Source organism: Salmo trutta, chromosome 19 (assembly GCF_901001165.1).
Source record: "Salmo trutta chromosome 19, fSalTru1.1, whole genome shotgun sequence".
NCBI lineage: Eukaryota > Metazoa > Chordata > Actinopteri > Salmoniformes > Salmonidae > Salmo > Salmo trutta.
In genome coordinates this window covers 48,958,743-48,975,488 of record NC_042975.1, presented here as the reverse complement: position 1 = coordinate 48,975,488, position 16,746 = coordinate 48,958,743, and the positions used below count along the sequence as shown (strand labels likewise).

Sequence of the window (16,746 nt, the reverse complement as noted above, 5' to 3'; positions counted from 1 at the left end):
TCATTTACAAACCTCATTACGTTTTGAATCCCTTGTGCCAATAGGGCAATTTAGAACGCTGACGAGGGATGACTTCACTGAGGTTTGCGAGTGTTTCAGTAGATTGTATTAATTGATTTGTGTTGTTGAAATGTAGCGTACAGTTCAGTATCTGTATTTATCTTGTAGTTTATTTTTTTATGTTTTATTGCATTAGCAAGTTGATTTGTGAATTGTTTTGTTCTCAGGGCACCATTGAGAATGAACCCTGGTCTCAATTGGGCTCCTCTTAATAAATACAAGTGAAATAAAATACAAATGAAAGGTCACTACCTTCAATCTAAATTAGCTGCAATGGAATAGAGATACATTATTACAGTTGCACAAACATTATTATCAATATCATTGTAGAGATCCAAACAATAGGTCCGAATGTTGGTATTGTTTTTCATTTTTATATTTTTTATAGGCTATTCAGTACTGTATCCACATACCATGTTTACACTGAGTTAAGGTTGCCCATTTGTGTGCCAAGCTACAGCATTTCTGCCCCTCTCAAACAGGTCAACTTAATCTCTAGGCAAATGGTCCAGCTTCGGCTGCCACACTTTAATATAAATGTTTTAATTTCCTTTCATCCCAGAGCTAAATCTTTCCATAGGCAAAACCTTAAAAATCTCCTGATACCACTGTATAATCCCAGATTTCTTAATACATGATCATTGCATGGGTTGTTTTTTTTAATCCAAATTAAATAACTGTTACTGTTTTTTCTTAGTAAAGATTGGTTTCATTAGCAATGGTTAATACTGTGTGGGCCAGTTTCCTGGACAGAGAGTAAGCCTAGTCCAAAGCATTATCAATAAAGAATGTCCATTGAAATAGCTTTTCAGTCCAGGACTAGTGTGTCCTGCATGCAATTTATAGTAGACTGGATCTTCCATTATCTTACGATAGTCCTGTCTTTTTCCTCAAGTATCAACTTCCATCTCCATATAACTCATTAGATAGAGAAAATGCATACACGCATACTGACCAGAATCCCTCACCAAAGTCAAAATGGCAAAAAAGTCCTGGAGAAAGTGGGCAAAATGTACGGTGCTTTAGAAAATTGTTATGCTCTTTGAATAGCTGTCATCTCATCTTAGTCCTCTCTTCTAAAGTGTAGAAATAATGTGAACAATGTGTGACGTATGATATCCGCTCAGAATGTGACCGAGTTTGCCACCTGCACGTCTTAATGTCTTAAGGCCTAGTGGGCAGCTGAAACACTCTCTATGTATCGTTTCCACACAAAAAAAGGGAACCTAAAAGTGAATATATACATTTAAACAGATCTTTCTATTTGTAAGGTGTCTCTTAAGTTAAGTTAGGCGTCATCATGATTATTTTGTGTTAGACAAAACACAAATGGAACAAATCTTTAATGAAACAAGTTTGATGCAAAGTAACAATACCTCTTAATGCAAGCCCATACCATCAAAAAGATTGGGATACCACATATAGATGATTAGACAGACGTTGTTGATTACAGATGGAATGTCATGCTTTGATTAATATTGTGCTTTGTTGAAAAACACCATTAAATACCGTTAATACAATCTGGACTAGTTCTGTGCTAGATGTGCAGTGCTATACACAACAAGGACTCCGTAGTCACTAATATACAAATGTAATGTATGGCGCTTCATTAAAAAAAAAAAAACATGAACGTTCATCTAACTCTCAATACAGGAAGGAAACCAGACACTGTAGGCCTGAACATGAAAACAGAGTGGGAGGAGCACCAAAGTGTAACTGGAAGAATGGGTGTCATTTTCCATCTCTCAGAAGTGGTTTCATAAAACTTGCCCTGCTCAAAGTGTGGAGCAGTTTGAAAAGAAAAATGGCGTCCTGCATTGAGAAAATAGGTCTCGGTCAATCGCCTTAAGGTAAAAGTTTCAAAGAAAGGTCAAAGAAAGTAACATTATTCCACAGCAACAGGAATGTGTCTTGATAATCAAATCAATTCAATTATTCAAATAACACTAATGATTGAAGGCCTATACATCACATTACAAAAACTCTGATCACTTAAAACACTATAAAAGATGTGCAATACCTTTACATTATAATATCCTTTTATTTACAGCCCCACATACACAATATATTCTATAACAATTGCAAATTACTACTTTGACCCTTTAGAAAATGTATTTTTCTAAATACACACACGCACATCAACTTCGGTACATTACAAACTTGCATGCCTCAAAAGAAAGTGTAACTTACCCAGAATAATAAAAAGCGTACTAATATGCCGTGCTCTTATACAGTACCATAAGGTCCTCAGTGTGCTCCTGTCAACAGTGCGAAGACAGGAACAACAGCAACATCAGAGCAACAGTGTGATTGAAGTTCTAATACTGTATTAAAGCGGCAGTAGGCCTGGCCATTATCACCATAAGACTAAACTACTGTATAAAACAAGTATACATTCTGTAGAATCAGTTCTAGAAAAGACACAGAGAATTTGGCTGTTGGGGTTCTTGGTGTATCCTTCCCTAGCAAATATTTTGAGGAAAACATTTGTCTTACTCAGCAGATTTGTTCACAAATTGCTTTACAGTACAAAGTGGGATATTAATCTATAGTGAACTGCCAATAGTATCCAACTTTGAAGAAGAAAAAAAAAGAAGCTAAATCCCATTCTGGCAGTTTTTCACAGCACAATCAAACATTCTGTGAGGAATTCATTGTTAGCACATAGGGAAACATATACTGTAGCTTATAGAGGTGATATAATGTTCTAATTCGTCCAGTATTTACATTCTTCTGACAGTAAAAAGATAAAACACTTGTAAAATCTCAGAGTACATCTGAAATGTCACATTTAACAACTTTTGAGGACTATAAGCCCAAGCAGAGAGAACCAATGCTCATTTTACACTTGCATGCAATATACTGTGATGCTAACACTGTGATGCTAACACTGTGATGCTAACACTGGAGAGGAAAGAAACAGAAGGAATGGAACACGTCAATTAAACAAAATCACTTCAAATCATTGCCATTTTAAAATCCACACCAAATCTTTATCAGAACACACTATTCAGTATTACAAAAACAATCTAACTTATTGCAGAAAATCCTGGGGTAGTGTTAGTGGTCTTTTGCAAATTGCTTCTTACTTTGGACTGTAGTAGGCAGAATACTGTACTTTACACTATCCGTTGCAAGTAAGTTAAACTGCTCTAACAAGCAAGAGGGTTTGTATTGATAACACTAATAGGTAGGGAAGATCTGTACACCCACAGTCCTCATTGGAAGAACCGAAAGAAGTGCTTTAATATTACTTCCACGTACAGTACCCTACCCATGTTAAAAATAGCTGTTTCTGTAGATTACAGAGATGTATTTGTGTATAGTATTGAAGCCCAGAAATGGCAGTTTGTTGCCCTAGTCATATAATCACATGAGGTGAGTGGCTATTCAGACCAGCGGTCCACCATTTAATCCTTTAAACCTGTGAGGGGAAAGTACGGTTTCCTCCGTCTACGCTAAATGTGCTCGAGGCACTATGACCATGGGGTGGTGGATTATTAACTGTGGAATACACCATAAGACATTCATAATCAAAAGGAACATTTCACTGTCCACTTCTCATAATCCAATCCCTGTCAAATTAAACAACATATACAGTAGATAGTTTGGTTCAACGATACACGGTACATCTTTAATGTTTTCTATCATAGCTTTCAAGTCCGGGTTCAGATGATTGCATGGCGGTGTGTAACGGTATGGCGTAAGTGCAACTGCGTTGAAAAGGCCAAGTCACGTGTAAAAAAAAAAATCTAGGCGGAGATTACGGCAAGTGCTTTAGAGATTCAACCCCGCCCATACATCCATTTGTACTAATTGTGCCTCTGCCAATGAAACATGACAAGAAAAAAAATGAAAGTCAGAGCAGAGACAGAATGACAAGGGCCGAGATGTTCCTGAAACGCACAGCATATATACATACATGAGAGCCTGACATGGTGTGACATTTTATGCGATTTGCTTGTGACGGCGTTTAGAGGAGTAATCTGATTTCAAGTAAAGAGATGAGATGCAGTGGGCTCGTGTTTCCTCAGGCCGGTCGGTGGGCATCCCTCTGTGTCCCCACGCAGCCGGCTGGTCACCCACCGGTGTCACTCAGAGAGATGTCTCACTCAAACCCTCCCGCTCTGGAGCTCAGCTGGGCGCAGGGGAAGAGACAGAGAAACGAAAGGTTAACTTACCTCATTCAAAAACAAATAGGAGGGAATTAAAGAGATGAAAAAGAAACACTGAAAACAGATGACAGTAGTCTAACCCTGTCCAATGTATCTCTGGCATTGAGTAATAATAGGCCTGCATGCAATTGCAACATCTCCCACAAGATGGCAATCCCTGATCTGAGATAAATGTCTCCAATAAAGACAGTAGAAGAGCGGCGAGGAGACTCACCAGACTGACTTACTTGGTGATGGCGGAGGGTGATCCAGAGCGGTGGAAGTGGACTATCTGCCACTTGCCGTCGCGGCGGTGCCAGATGCGTGTCTCCTCAGACTGGGCGGTGCGGGGCATGCCATTGGTGTCGATGTATTGGGTGATGCGGATGTAGGCGATGCAGGCGGCTTCCTCCCCGATCAGGTGGATGTGGGGGTTCAGGATGGTGGTGTGGACAGGCTTACTGTTCTTAGACCACACTGGGGTGAGGAGTAACAAACAAATAAGACAACAGTCAGTCAATGAATAAGTCATTCTACAGGAAGATAGGGATTTCCACAGTGGTTTATGACTAGGTGTGCCAGGTTCTCTCTCGCTGATGATGTCACTTTTCCCTTATCAATGCTTTATGGAATTAATATTTGAGTGGGTTCATTAATGTTATCATATAAGCATGTCTCTCTCAGCCTGCCACACTCTCATTATGTTTCTCTCCCTTTCTCTCCATTTCTCTTTTCCTCTTTCTCGCTCTGTCATTTTCCCAAATAGCCCAATCATGCCCATTAGAGCCGTTTCCACTGCCTGGGAGAACAGTGGCTGATATGAGAGGATTAGAGCAGAGCAGGGTTGGTCCATTACTCACCACAAATGAGAAATCAGGGAGCAAATGAGCCAAAAGCGTGCTGTCTGCAGCCACGGCTGGATACAGCCACTGCATCAGCTAATGAGCACTATATTCACTTACAGAAACTGGCCCCAAGGTTCTGTTCTCTACAAGCTTCTGTTCTCCACAACTTCCTGTAATCCTGTAATTGTCGCCTTGGTAGTTTACTCCTGCATTGTTTTTATGAAAAAATATATTTTTTGGTCCTGCTTTAAATTACGTGCAGCTGATATAGTCTTCTTAAACACTACATCAATGTGTCAGAAATCACACATTTATGTCATGCTCTATAAAGGGTTTATAAATGTGGCATAACTGTGTGACATAACCACCAATGTCAAATGTGACATAAACCTGTGTTTTATAAAGGGGGGCATAAGCACCGCTTAATAAAGGCTTTATAAATCATATTAAATAGGCTTCAAAGTGGCATGCGTCTTGGTAGAGCATTGAAATGCCAGGATAGTGGGGTCTATTCCTAGGACCGTCCATAGGTAAAAATGTATGCATGCATGACTGTAAGTCGCTTTGGATAAAAGCATCTGGTAAATTGTATATATTATATTACTCTAAAATATTTCTAGGATGGCCCAACCTCTTTCCCTCTTTAGTGCATAGCCAGTATTGGACATGACCTCAACTTTACCCAAAATGCAGTGCTGCAGGATGACACACGCTCTAAAGTGCAGTCATGCACAGCAAAAAACATTGGTAGGAAATCCATTATTATAATTTTTTTAAATCTAATTCAATTTTTTTCCCACAAATTTCATTTTCTCTGTTTTGTTTTTACAGGTTTCTGATTTCCCCCATTTTTTCTGGTTTTCCCCAGTTTTTTCACACTTTTCAATAGAAAAACAACTAAATTGGATTTTTCTGTGTTCACAACAATGCTTAAAACATCTTAAGCTGACAGTCCCCAAAATCGGGCACTGGATTTACTAAAAAATAGGTACAGTGCATTCAAAAAGTACTCAGACCCCTTGACTTTTTCACCCATTTTGTTACGTTACAGCCTTATTCTAAAATGGATTAAATAAATGTTTTTCCTCATCAAACTACACACAATATCCCATAATGACGAAGCAAAACAGTTTTTAGAAATCTTTACAATTGTATATAAAAAAAATGAAATATCACATTTACATAATTAAGACCCTTTGCTATGAGACTCGAAATTGAGCTCAGGTGCATCCTGTTTCCATTGATCATCTTTGAGATGTTTCTACAACTTGACTGGAGTCCACCTGTGGTAAATTCAATTGATTGGACATGATTTGGAAAGGCACACACCTGTCTATATAAAGGTCACACAGTTGACAATGCATGTCAGAGCAAAAACCAAGCCATGAGGTCGAACTAATTGTCCGAGACAGGATTGTGTCGAGGCACAGATCTGGGGAAGGGTACCAAAAAATGTCTGCAGCATTGAATGTCCATAAGAACACAGTATCCTCCATCATGGAAGAAGTTTGGAACCACCAACACGCTTCCCAGAGCTGGCCGCCCAGCCAAATTGAGCAATTGGGGGAGAAGGGCCTTGGTCAGGAAGGTGACCAAGAACCCGATGGTCACTCTAACAGAGCTCCAGAGTTCCTCTGTGGAGATAGGAGAACCTTCCAGAAGGACAACCATCTCTGCAGCACTCCGCCAATCAGGTCTTTATGATCGAGTGACCAGACGGAAGCCACTCTTCAGTAAAAGGCACATGGCAGCCTGCTTGGAGTTTGCCGAGAGGCACCTAAAGACTCTCAGACCATGAGAAACAAGATGCTCTGGTCTGATGAGACCAGGTTTGAACTCTTTGGCCTGAATGCCAAGCGTCACGTCTGAAGGAAACCTGGCACCATCCCTACGGTGAAGCATGATGGTGGCAGCATCATGCTGTGGGGATGTTTTTCAGTGGCAGGGGCTGGGAGACTAGTCAGGATCGAGGGAAAGATGAATGGAGCAAAGTACAGAGAGATCCTTGATGAAAACCTGCTCCAGACCTCAGACTGGGGAGAAGGTTCACCTTCCAACAGGACAACGACCCTAAGCACACAGCCAAGACAACGCAGTATTTGCTTTAAGACAAGTCTCTGAATGATCTTGAGTGGTCCAGCCAGAGCCTGGACTTGAACCTGATTTAACATATCTGGAGAGACCTGAAAATAGCTGTGCAGCGACGCTCCACATCCAACCTGATAGACCTGATACAACTTGATAGGGGTGTTGTGTGCAGATATTTTTTTAATCAATATATAATTTAATACATTTTAGAATAAGGCTATAACGTAACAAAATGTGGAAAAAGTCAAGGGGTCTGAATACTTTTCGAATATGTTTATATTCGAATATTGTATATGTTTACATTACTTATTTTATTGGTTACCCACTGTTTTAGAAGTCAGAAGACAGCCATCCAGACATTCCTAGGACGATGTCAACATCCCCAGTCGAATAAACTTGTATTTGCCTCTATCTGGCGGTCAGCTGCATCATTACATCCATTTATATAACATTTATATAACAACACTGCAACGTTATGTCAAAGGGGCGGTCCGTAGAAAAACATGAATCCAGCTCGACTACATCAGGGCACAGACATGACAAAGCAATAGCTGAATTTGTCTCAAGCAGGCGGATCTAAATCCAAAACTTTCATAGCTCTACGATAAAGAATGCGACCTACACCCTTAAACCTAAAATAAGTAAATAAGTAATTTTGTGGGGAAGTCAAACATTCGTTTTTTATGTCGGAGGCAGACACATTGCATATGCTCACAATGACAAAAATCGAGCCCTTTACATAGTCCTTCTCCCCTTGTCTGTTTAATGTTGATTTAGACGTTCACAAATTGAACAGATTTTAACTATCACGAATGTTAGCCTTTATTAGCTCAACGTAATTTAAAGCAGGACCTCTTCGGTTGATAGTTATTCAAGTATTTTTACGTCTACTCCCGCTCCCCCTCTCTGCCGCTCGACGTTTCCAGTCTACTAACCACCGAACCTGGCAACCCATCATTACGCACACCTGGCAACCTTCATTACGCACACCTGTGCCTCATCATTAGGCACACCTGGACTTCATCACTTCCCTGATTACTCACCCTTTATCTAGCCCTCCATTGTTATCACCCATCAGGCAGTATTGTTTCTGTGTTCATATGCCACTCTTATTCGTGTATCCACTCTGTTCGTTCTTATTAAACTCACCAACTGCACCTGCTTCCTGACTCCTTGTGTCTTCGTTACAAGTGGAATACAGACATTTTTTTGATCAACAATTTTTTATTAGTTTGGATATTTGACTACTTCTCCAATAAACTAGCTGGCTGTTTTGATTTGAAATACCAGCCTAGATCTTCCTATATCATCTCATTGCCCGTAGCCAAAGACCGTTGTGTTTTTCATGCATGCAGTTTTCTGTACATTGCTTCGGAATGGTTGCTTCAACTGCTGGATGAAGGTTTTCTTGTTCAAACAGAGGACTTTTAGCTGCTTTTTTGCTGCTTTTTATGTCCTTCTCACCTGTGGTAACCATGGAAACTAAAGATGCAACTAGACACCGGTACACACGGGAGAGCCTGCTTCTTCTAAGACATCAATTCTAGTCTCCACCAGGGCTGGATTGTCACGCCCTGACCTGTTTCACCCGTTCTTGTGATTGTCTTCACCTCCTCCAGGTGTTGCTTATTTTCCCCAGTGTATTTATCCCAGTGTTTCCTGTCTCTCTGTGCCAGTTCATCTTGTATGTTTTCAAGTCAACAAGCGTGTTTTTTCCCGTGCTCCTGTTTTCTATTCTCTTTTTCTAGTCTTACCGGTTTTGACCCTTGCCTGTTTTTTTTCTGGATTCCGTACCCGCCTGCCTGACCCTTCTGCCTGCCCTGACATCGAGCCTGTCTGCCACTCTGTACCTCTTGGACTCAGAATCTGGTTATGACCTTTTTGCCTGTCCACGACCATTCTCTTGCCTACTCCTTTTGGATTATAAATAAACTACAACGACTCTAACCATCTGCCTCCTGTGTCTCCATCTGGGTCTTGCCTTGTGCCCTTATATGGATGGGATGGTGGATATAGTCAAGCCACACCCGCAAGCCCATGTTTGGATAGGAAAGCCCAGGAAGTGAGAGAGAAGAGGGGGAGTGAGGCAGAGGCTAAGGAGACTGGCGGTGACTAACGCCGGAAGGTGCCAGGCGGAGGTGGTGGTCGCTCCACCATCTGAGGCGGAGGTCCAACGCTGGGTGAAGATGGACAGTGTTGAACCCATTGTGGGAGAGTGGACAAAGGACCAATCAATTGAGAACTCAACCAAGTACCCCAAACGGATCTTCCTGAGGTGGACTCATTCAAGCCCCTCGCCTCCAGAGGCATTGTTTACATGTTAATGTACGTAGTCTACTGCCATAAATACACGAGATTCTGGACTGGATAACATCCCAGTTAGATTCTTGAGTGATGCTGCTGATCATATTGGACCTTATGTAACCCTCAGAATCAAGAGGTGAAACATGCAAGAGTTGTTCCTTTATACAAGAAAGGAAGCAAAGTTGAACAAGAGTACTACAGACCAGTGTCAGTCTTGACTGTGTTGTAAAAGGGTTTTTAAAGATCACTCCATGAACAGATCCTAAAGTACATTTTATAGGACCTTCAGTCCAGTTATATATTCTTCCGGCACTTGTTTACTATACTTGACAGATTTTATCAAGCAATAAATTGACAAGGGAAACTTCTGTGGTATGGACATGCTTGACCTACAAAAAGCATTTAATGCTGTGAACCATGATATTTTGTTGTACAAACTGAAAGCAATTGGTTTTGGCACCAACTCCTTATTATGGGTGAAGCCACACCTAACTGATAGGGTCCAAAGTGTGGATGCGGGCAGGACATTGTCTGATGCTAAGGAGATAAACTGTGCTGTCCCCCAGTGGATCATTTTGGGGCCATTGCTTTTTTTGCTCTACCTAAATGACATACACTCCGCCTGTTCATGCCCTCTGTTCCTGTATGTGGATGATTCTGTCCTCTTGGTTTCACATAAGAATAAGGAGACCGTTGAAAAGACCCTAAGCAGCGAACTGATTAAAGTCACTAAGTGGTTATCCGACAAAAACTGTCTCTGCATTTAGGCAAGACAGAATGTATCCTGTTAGGTTCCAAACACAAAGTAAGAAACTCCTCCAACTTCTCTGTCAAGTGATATGGTGTAGCGGTGAAGGAAAAATACTCTGTTACATACATGGGATGTGAACTGGACCAACACATGACAGGTGAACTCATGGCTCTGAAGGTCATTGGGAAGGTTCACTCCATGACAACGTTCCTGGCAAGGGTAGCCAAGTTCCTGGATACAGAGTCTATGAGGACCCTGGCAACATCTCTAATACATTGCCACTATGACGATGCTTGTGTCTCATGATTCAGTGGCATAACAAAACATCTGAAAGAAACTTAAAACGTCCAAAAACAAACAAAGGAAAATGACACTCAAGCTCAGCCATAGGACGCACATTTCAGGGAACTGAACTGTTGATTTGGTGGTGCACATCAAACTGTTGATGTTTTATTAAGTTATAAATGATCTTTCCCCCAGTTACCTGTCTGGTTATATTCATTTCATTAGAGACTCACATAGCCATCATACCAGAGCTAGTTGGCAATATCAGACCGCTGCGCTATAGAAGCATGGCTGGAAAAAGCTATTTCCATTACACTGGTGCAGAGGTACCAAACCATATAAAATACATCCCTACACTAGGGAATTTTAAAATAAACCATAAGAAATGGTTTATGGGAAAAATGCTTTACAACTGCACAGGCTTAGAGAAAGTATACTTGTATTAAAACAAGTATGTGGCTTCACCCATAATAAGGAATGTTACCTGGTAATCCATTTTATTTTATTTTCAAGATTTCCTCCTTATTGATGAGATGGATTTGAGATGTACTTTGTTTTCATGTTATAATCTTGCGTATATTTTGTTTTCATGTATTTTCATGAAGCATTTTGTGGTTCTATTGCTTTTATAATAAAATAACACATCTTAACCACACCTAATGAAATATAAATTACATTTTGTCACTTATTATGGATACTGTTAGCTAGAGCTTATTGGCACAAAGGGGCTATTAAAGCGCATTCCAAAGATATATTATACTATAGTGTCACTCTCTCCCTCACTGGGACAATAAATGGATTGTTACTGTTGTATAGCAAGAGATTTATAGTCATCCTGTGTACAGCCCTGGGATTTTATTACATATCCTCTGAAATTCAACAGTTTTCCTATAGTGTGAAACTGTCTGTGTGTGATGTAAAATGTATATTTATCATTTCAAAAGACATAGTAGGAGTGAAGGGGGAGGAAGGAAGCAGCTTACAGTTCTCAAAGTAAAAGCGGTGGAAGTCCAGGCCCTCCACCAGATTACCCAGAGCCTCTGGCTCAAACGCTGTCACACTGGGGTCACACATCTTCCTACAGGTGGAAGAGACAAGAGAGAGAGAGAGAGGGAGGGAGAGAGAGAGAGAGAGCGCGAGGGAGGAGGGGGAGAAAGAGGAAAAAAGTGAGACAGAAATAAAGAGAGACAGAAGCAGACAGAGTCAGGGATAGAGGCAGTAAGACAACCGGAGAGCAATAGAGCCAGGGTTATCTTCTGTTCTGCTCTTTGAAGTGCTTCAGTGAAGCGATGAGACTGACCCTCCAGTCAGAGCTGCTCATGCAGTATTTTGGGGCATGTGACTCACTCGACACAGTGTTTTCCGTGTCCATGGCAGATCGCTGCATGGTTGTAAAAGAGTTGAGCATGCAGGGAGAAGATTCTTTCCAGGCCTTGGCAATTGGCAGACAGCGCTACCATGACTGTGAACCTCTAACAACCACAGAAGAAAAAAAATCCCCTCCTGGCCTGGATGGGAATTTTATACCCTTGGTTTTGAACAGGTGCTCCGATGACCCCCTGGCCGCACGTTGTGACAGACATGCGAGGGACAGACTGGGGGGTTGCTACTCCCCTCAGAATGCCAAGTTTGGAGAAAAACTTGCTGCTGAAGAAATCTATATCTGGCACTGTGCAGTGGGCTGGGGGAGAGTCACACTACTCAAGCACTTCAAGATGGGATGTTGAATTGATCCCTTTTACCATTTACACATTTCAAGAGCTGCATATAATGAATTAAAACGTTATTCATATGGTTTGCATAGAATATATTACCATGCAGCATATGTGCAACATTTTGGAGCAAATTATTGACATGCACAAGCTATTCATGACCAAGGGATCAGCTTGTTAAGCCTCCAAATAAATGGCCTCGATTGGCCAAGCAGACAGTTTTCTCCCCTCCTTTATCAGAGGAATTTAGCTCCAGACACATGCACTGGGACTGATGTTTTCTCTAAATCAGTAAGGACATAGACCTAAGGAGTTCTCCCCTCACAACCACCTTAATGTCATCTTGGATTAACGTCTAAAGCCAAACCCGGAGTTATCAATTACACTGTCACAATTGAGCTCATCAGACTCTATCAGTGGAATTGCATTGAAACAGATGTTACTCACGTTTGTTTCTATTCCATCTGTGTTACTTATATGCACTCTTAGAAAATGGGCTAGTCTATAACCTAAAGGGTTTCTTCGACTGTCCCCATGGGAGAACCCTTTGAAAACCCCTTTTTGGTTCCAGGTAGAACCTTTTTGGGCTCCAGGTAGAACTCTTTCCACAGAAGGTTCTACATGGAACCCAAAAGGGTTCTATCTGGAACCAAAAAGGGTTATTCTGTGGGTATTGCCGAAGAACCCTTTTGGAACCCTTTTTTTTCTGAGAGTGTACAGCAGTACAGTGAGTGAACAGCAATGGGAAGGTACAGTATATGATTTGTTTACTTACGTGTAGCTCTCAAAGTCTCCATTGCTGATGGCTTCTATAAGCTGCTCTGTCACCTTAATGATCTCCTGTTTCCTCACTGTGAAACACAGACACACAGCTCAGACACACAGCTCAGACACACAGCTCAAACGTACAGCTCTGCACGGAAACTACTGACAACAACCACCATGATGAATGGGACGGCAGTAAAATGCATTATTTTCCAATATGCCTGGCAGTGGAAGAAATAAATTAGATCCCTCCTTCATAAAGCCCTGAGATTTGATTAGATATCCTCTAAAATTCAACACAGTTTTCCTGTAGTATGAGTCTGTGAGGTACCATTTCAAAGATACAGTATATAGTAGGAGTAATGTGTGTGTGTGTGTGTGTGTGTGTGTGTGTGTGTGTGTGTGTGTGTGTGCGTTTGTGCATGTGTGCGTGCGTGCGTGCGTACATGCATGTCTGTGGCCTTGTGTCTGTGTCCGTGCGTGTGTCCATGTGTGTGTCCACGTGTGTGTCAGTGTGTGTGTCCACGTGTGTGTCCGTGTGTGCTGCCTACTGCCTCCCAGTGCTTTACTGAGTGTGAAGGGGCTGTTCTCTGCCCACACGGAGAGCTGCTTGTGTCGAGAGAGCTTTTCTCCCACCAGCTCTGGGTCGCAGCTCAGAGTTGGGAAAGCAAGGTCGCGCCTTGCATATGGTAAAGAGGGGTCGCTCACAGGGGTTACATCCTCACAGTTTGTCCTCATAACTCACTTTTCCTCTTCTGTAAATACAGAACTGATAGAATTATAATTGTCTCTCTATCCTTCCTTCAGCCCCTTAGCACCTCCTCCAACCACTGCAGAGAACACAGTTCTATCTCTCGTCTCGCCCACTCCACCCACACAGTTTCTCTGCATCACCCGAATTGCAGTTCTGCCACATGTATCTCACTCCTCCCTGGAGAAATCACAATGCAATTTTCTGGAACTATCTTGTGGAAGGAGATAAGGTGTTGAAATGTACACATTTGTTTCCAAAAAAAAATCAACGAGCCTCTAGTCAAAGAGGAGCCTTATCTCACAGGCCCTTCTCTTCAACACTCTTAAATATACAGGTGCAAGTTGGAACCAAATAAGGTTATTGAGAGCAAGGCTAGAAGGGAACCATTTTAAGGTCTTTGAAGAATCATGAATGGGATGGTTCTTTGAAGAACCGTTCAGAAATCCAAAACCAGAAACGTTTCAAGCAGTACCACACGTCTATTTTTGCTAGTGACAGAGACATGGTTGTTGCATTCACTCATTTTCAGTCCTGTGGCCTCCACCAAGTGAGATCCTAAGTGAATATGTTGTCATTAAAATGGTATTATTCAAGACTATACATATTTCATAAGGCCTTCTTTTGAGGGCCGAGTTATACCCTAATACAGTGGCCTGAAACTCATAGTTTACAAGCCACGTCAGGCCTGCAAGTCACATTATGCTGGCCTGCAAAGTGATGTGTAATTCTTATTGGAATCCAGCCAGAGTGGGGATATCCAACGTTTCAATTTTTTATTACACCGCAACCTGAATTTAGAATGACTGCCAGGGTTTGGAAGACTAATGTATGAGACAACCATAAACATCTAAACTGGAACAATCATATCAGTAACGGGTGCGATAAATCCAAGTAACAGATTGGAATATTTTTGAAATATGTATGTTATTTATATTTGAGTAGCCTAAGATGAATGAATCAATCAATGTACATGCAAAAACACTAAAACAACAAACAATTACAAACAAATCTACCAGCAATAGAGCATGCTGGGAAATATGATAATGATGGGCATGGTTTTGGTTAAACTCTAGTCATAGAGAGCAATAGTATTGGTGTCTTTTTGTAGGCATTAACTCTGTCATGGCTTGTTGGCCAAAGCCTATGGTAAAGTTAATGGAGTTTAAGTGTTTTGGATAAATGTCGAAAATAAGATCTGTGGTAAACACAGGCCTAGGAGAGTTTAAATGTTCTGTTCTATGAAATAATCTTTATCTGCTAAGGTCACTTTTTGTACATTTTGAAGCATTTACTTATTAAAAAAAGCACATATATGCTTCATAATTCATCAAGGTCATGTTAACTGACTGATATTATCTCATAGAACAAAACGTATAAGATCTCCAAAACCTGTGTTAACCTCAGACCTTATTTTTGCCGTTTACCCCAAAACCCTTCTTTCGCCATTCATTTTCCCCATAGGAATGGCTGAACAAACCAGAGGTAACTCATTTCCTGTTTTTAGGACTACAAACTGGCAAGCTCTATTAACACCAACACTGTGGTTATTTTACACCTCTGAATCAACATATATTTGAAATAGTAATTTATTTTTTGAATTCTGAAGAACCGTAGATGCCATGTTAGGAACCCCACAATTAACACAAAGGTTATTTATCAGGCAAGAGTTCTCCAGGGAACCTTAAGAGCTGAGAAAGAACCCCTGAATAACTTGTATTCATTGTTCAGTGTAGTTGGTAAGAGATGGAGGTCTTTTTGTCAGTCTTTTTATCTATTTATTCCCATTCCCTAGAACATGGAGGCTCAAACTGAAGGAGCCCTTAATGACATAAGCAATAGCAATGCAACTCCCCCACCAACCGTTATCTAACTGACTTACTCATATTCATTCATAAGGGTACTGCCGCTGTCAATGTATCAAATGGGAGTCAATACAGTAGCTATTTGCATTGCTTTATGAACTGAAATGTTTTCACAGTAGTCAATTGTCATAGTAGACCTGTCTCAAAAAACATACAGCAGAGATTTTAGAATCTGCTCTCCCCCTCTGTTAGGTTGTCAGTCAGTAGCCATGTACAGTGCATTCTGGAATAATTCAGACCCCTTCCCTTTTTCCATATTTTTGTTACGTTAGAGCCTTATCCTAAAATGGATTTAAAAAATGCCTCAATCTACACACAATACCCCATAATGACAGTGTCACACCTTGATCTGTTTCACCTGTCTTTGTGCTTGTCTCCACCCCCCTCCAGGTGTCGCCCATCTTCCCCTGTGTATTTATACCCGTGTTCTCTGTTTGTCTGTTGCCAGTTCGTTTTGTTCGTGAAACCTGCCATCGTTTGTTCCCCTGCTCCTGTCTGTTTCCTAGTCCTTCCCGGTTTTGACCCTTCTGCCTGCCCTGAGCCTGCCTGCCGTTCTATACCTTTCCCCATCTCACTGGATTATCGACCCCTGCCTGCCCTGACCCTGAGACTGCCTGCCGTTCTGGACCTTTTGCACCCTCTCTGGATTATTGACCCCTGCCTGCCCTGACCCTGAGACTGCCTGCCGTTCCCTTTGCACCTTCTCTGGACTTCTGACCCCTGCCTGCCTTTGACCTGTCGTTTTCCTGCCCCTGTGTTTAGAAATAAACGTTTGTTTCTTCGACCTTATCTGCATCTGGGTCATACCTGAAATGTGATACAAAGCGAAAACAGGTTTAGAAATCTTTGCAAATGTATTAAAAAGCAAAAACAGAAATACCTTATTTACATAAGTATTCAGATCCTTTGCTATAAGACTCAAAATTGAGCTCAGGTGCATCCTGTTTCCATTGATCATCCTTGAGCTGTTTCTACAGCTTGATTGGAGTCCACATGTGGTCAATTCAATTGATTGGACATTATTTGGAAAGGCACACAGCTGTCTAGATAAGGTCCCACAGTTGACAGCGCATGTCAGAGCAAAAACCAAGCCATGAGGTCGAAGGAATTGTCGGGAGAGCTCCGAGACATGATTGCGTTGAGGCACAGATCTGGGGAAGGGTATC

The 16,746-nt window shown here is 41.4% G+C and overlaps 1 protein-coding gene across 5 annotated transcripts in view; it reads right to left on the bottom strand.

Annotated features, from left to right (window-relative positions):
* Positions 1-2,081: 2,081 nt before the first annotated feature.
* The window catches only part of LOC115154883 (calcium/calmodulin-dependent protein kinase type II subunit alpha), a 73,370-nt gene continuing 58,705 nt past the window's right edge, over positions 2,082-16,746 (bottom strand). For 2 of the 5 annotated variants that reach the window (XM_029701571.1, XM_029701573.1), the window contains 4 exons: positions 12,975-13,050; positions 11,471-11,565; positions 4,450-4,691; positions 2,082-4,198 (listed from right to left, as the gene is read on the bottom strand). In XM_029701571.1, the coding sequence (XP_029557431.1) occupies positions 4,459-4,691; positions 11,471-11,565; positions 12,975-13,050 (404 nt within the window). In that variant the 3' untranslated portion in view covers positions 2,082-4,198; positions 4,450-4,458. The remainder of the gene's footprint in view (positions 4,199-4,449; positions 4,692-11,470; positions 11,566-12,974; positions 13,051-16,746) is intronic. The other 3 variants (XM_029701569.1, XM_029701572.1, XR_003867958.1) reach the window with 2 other exon arrangements.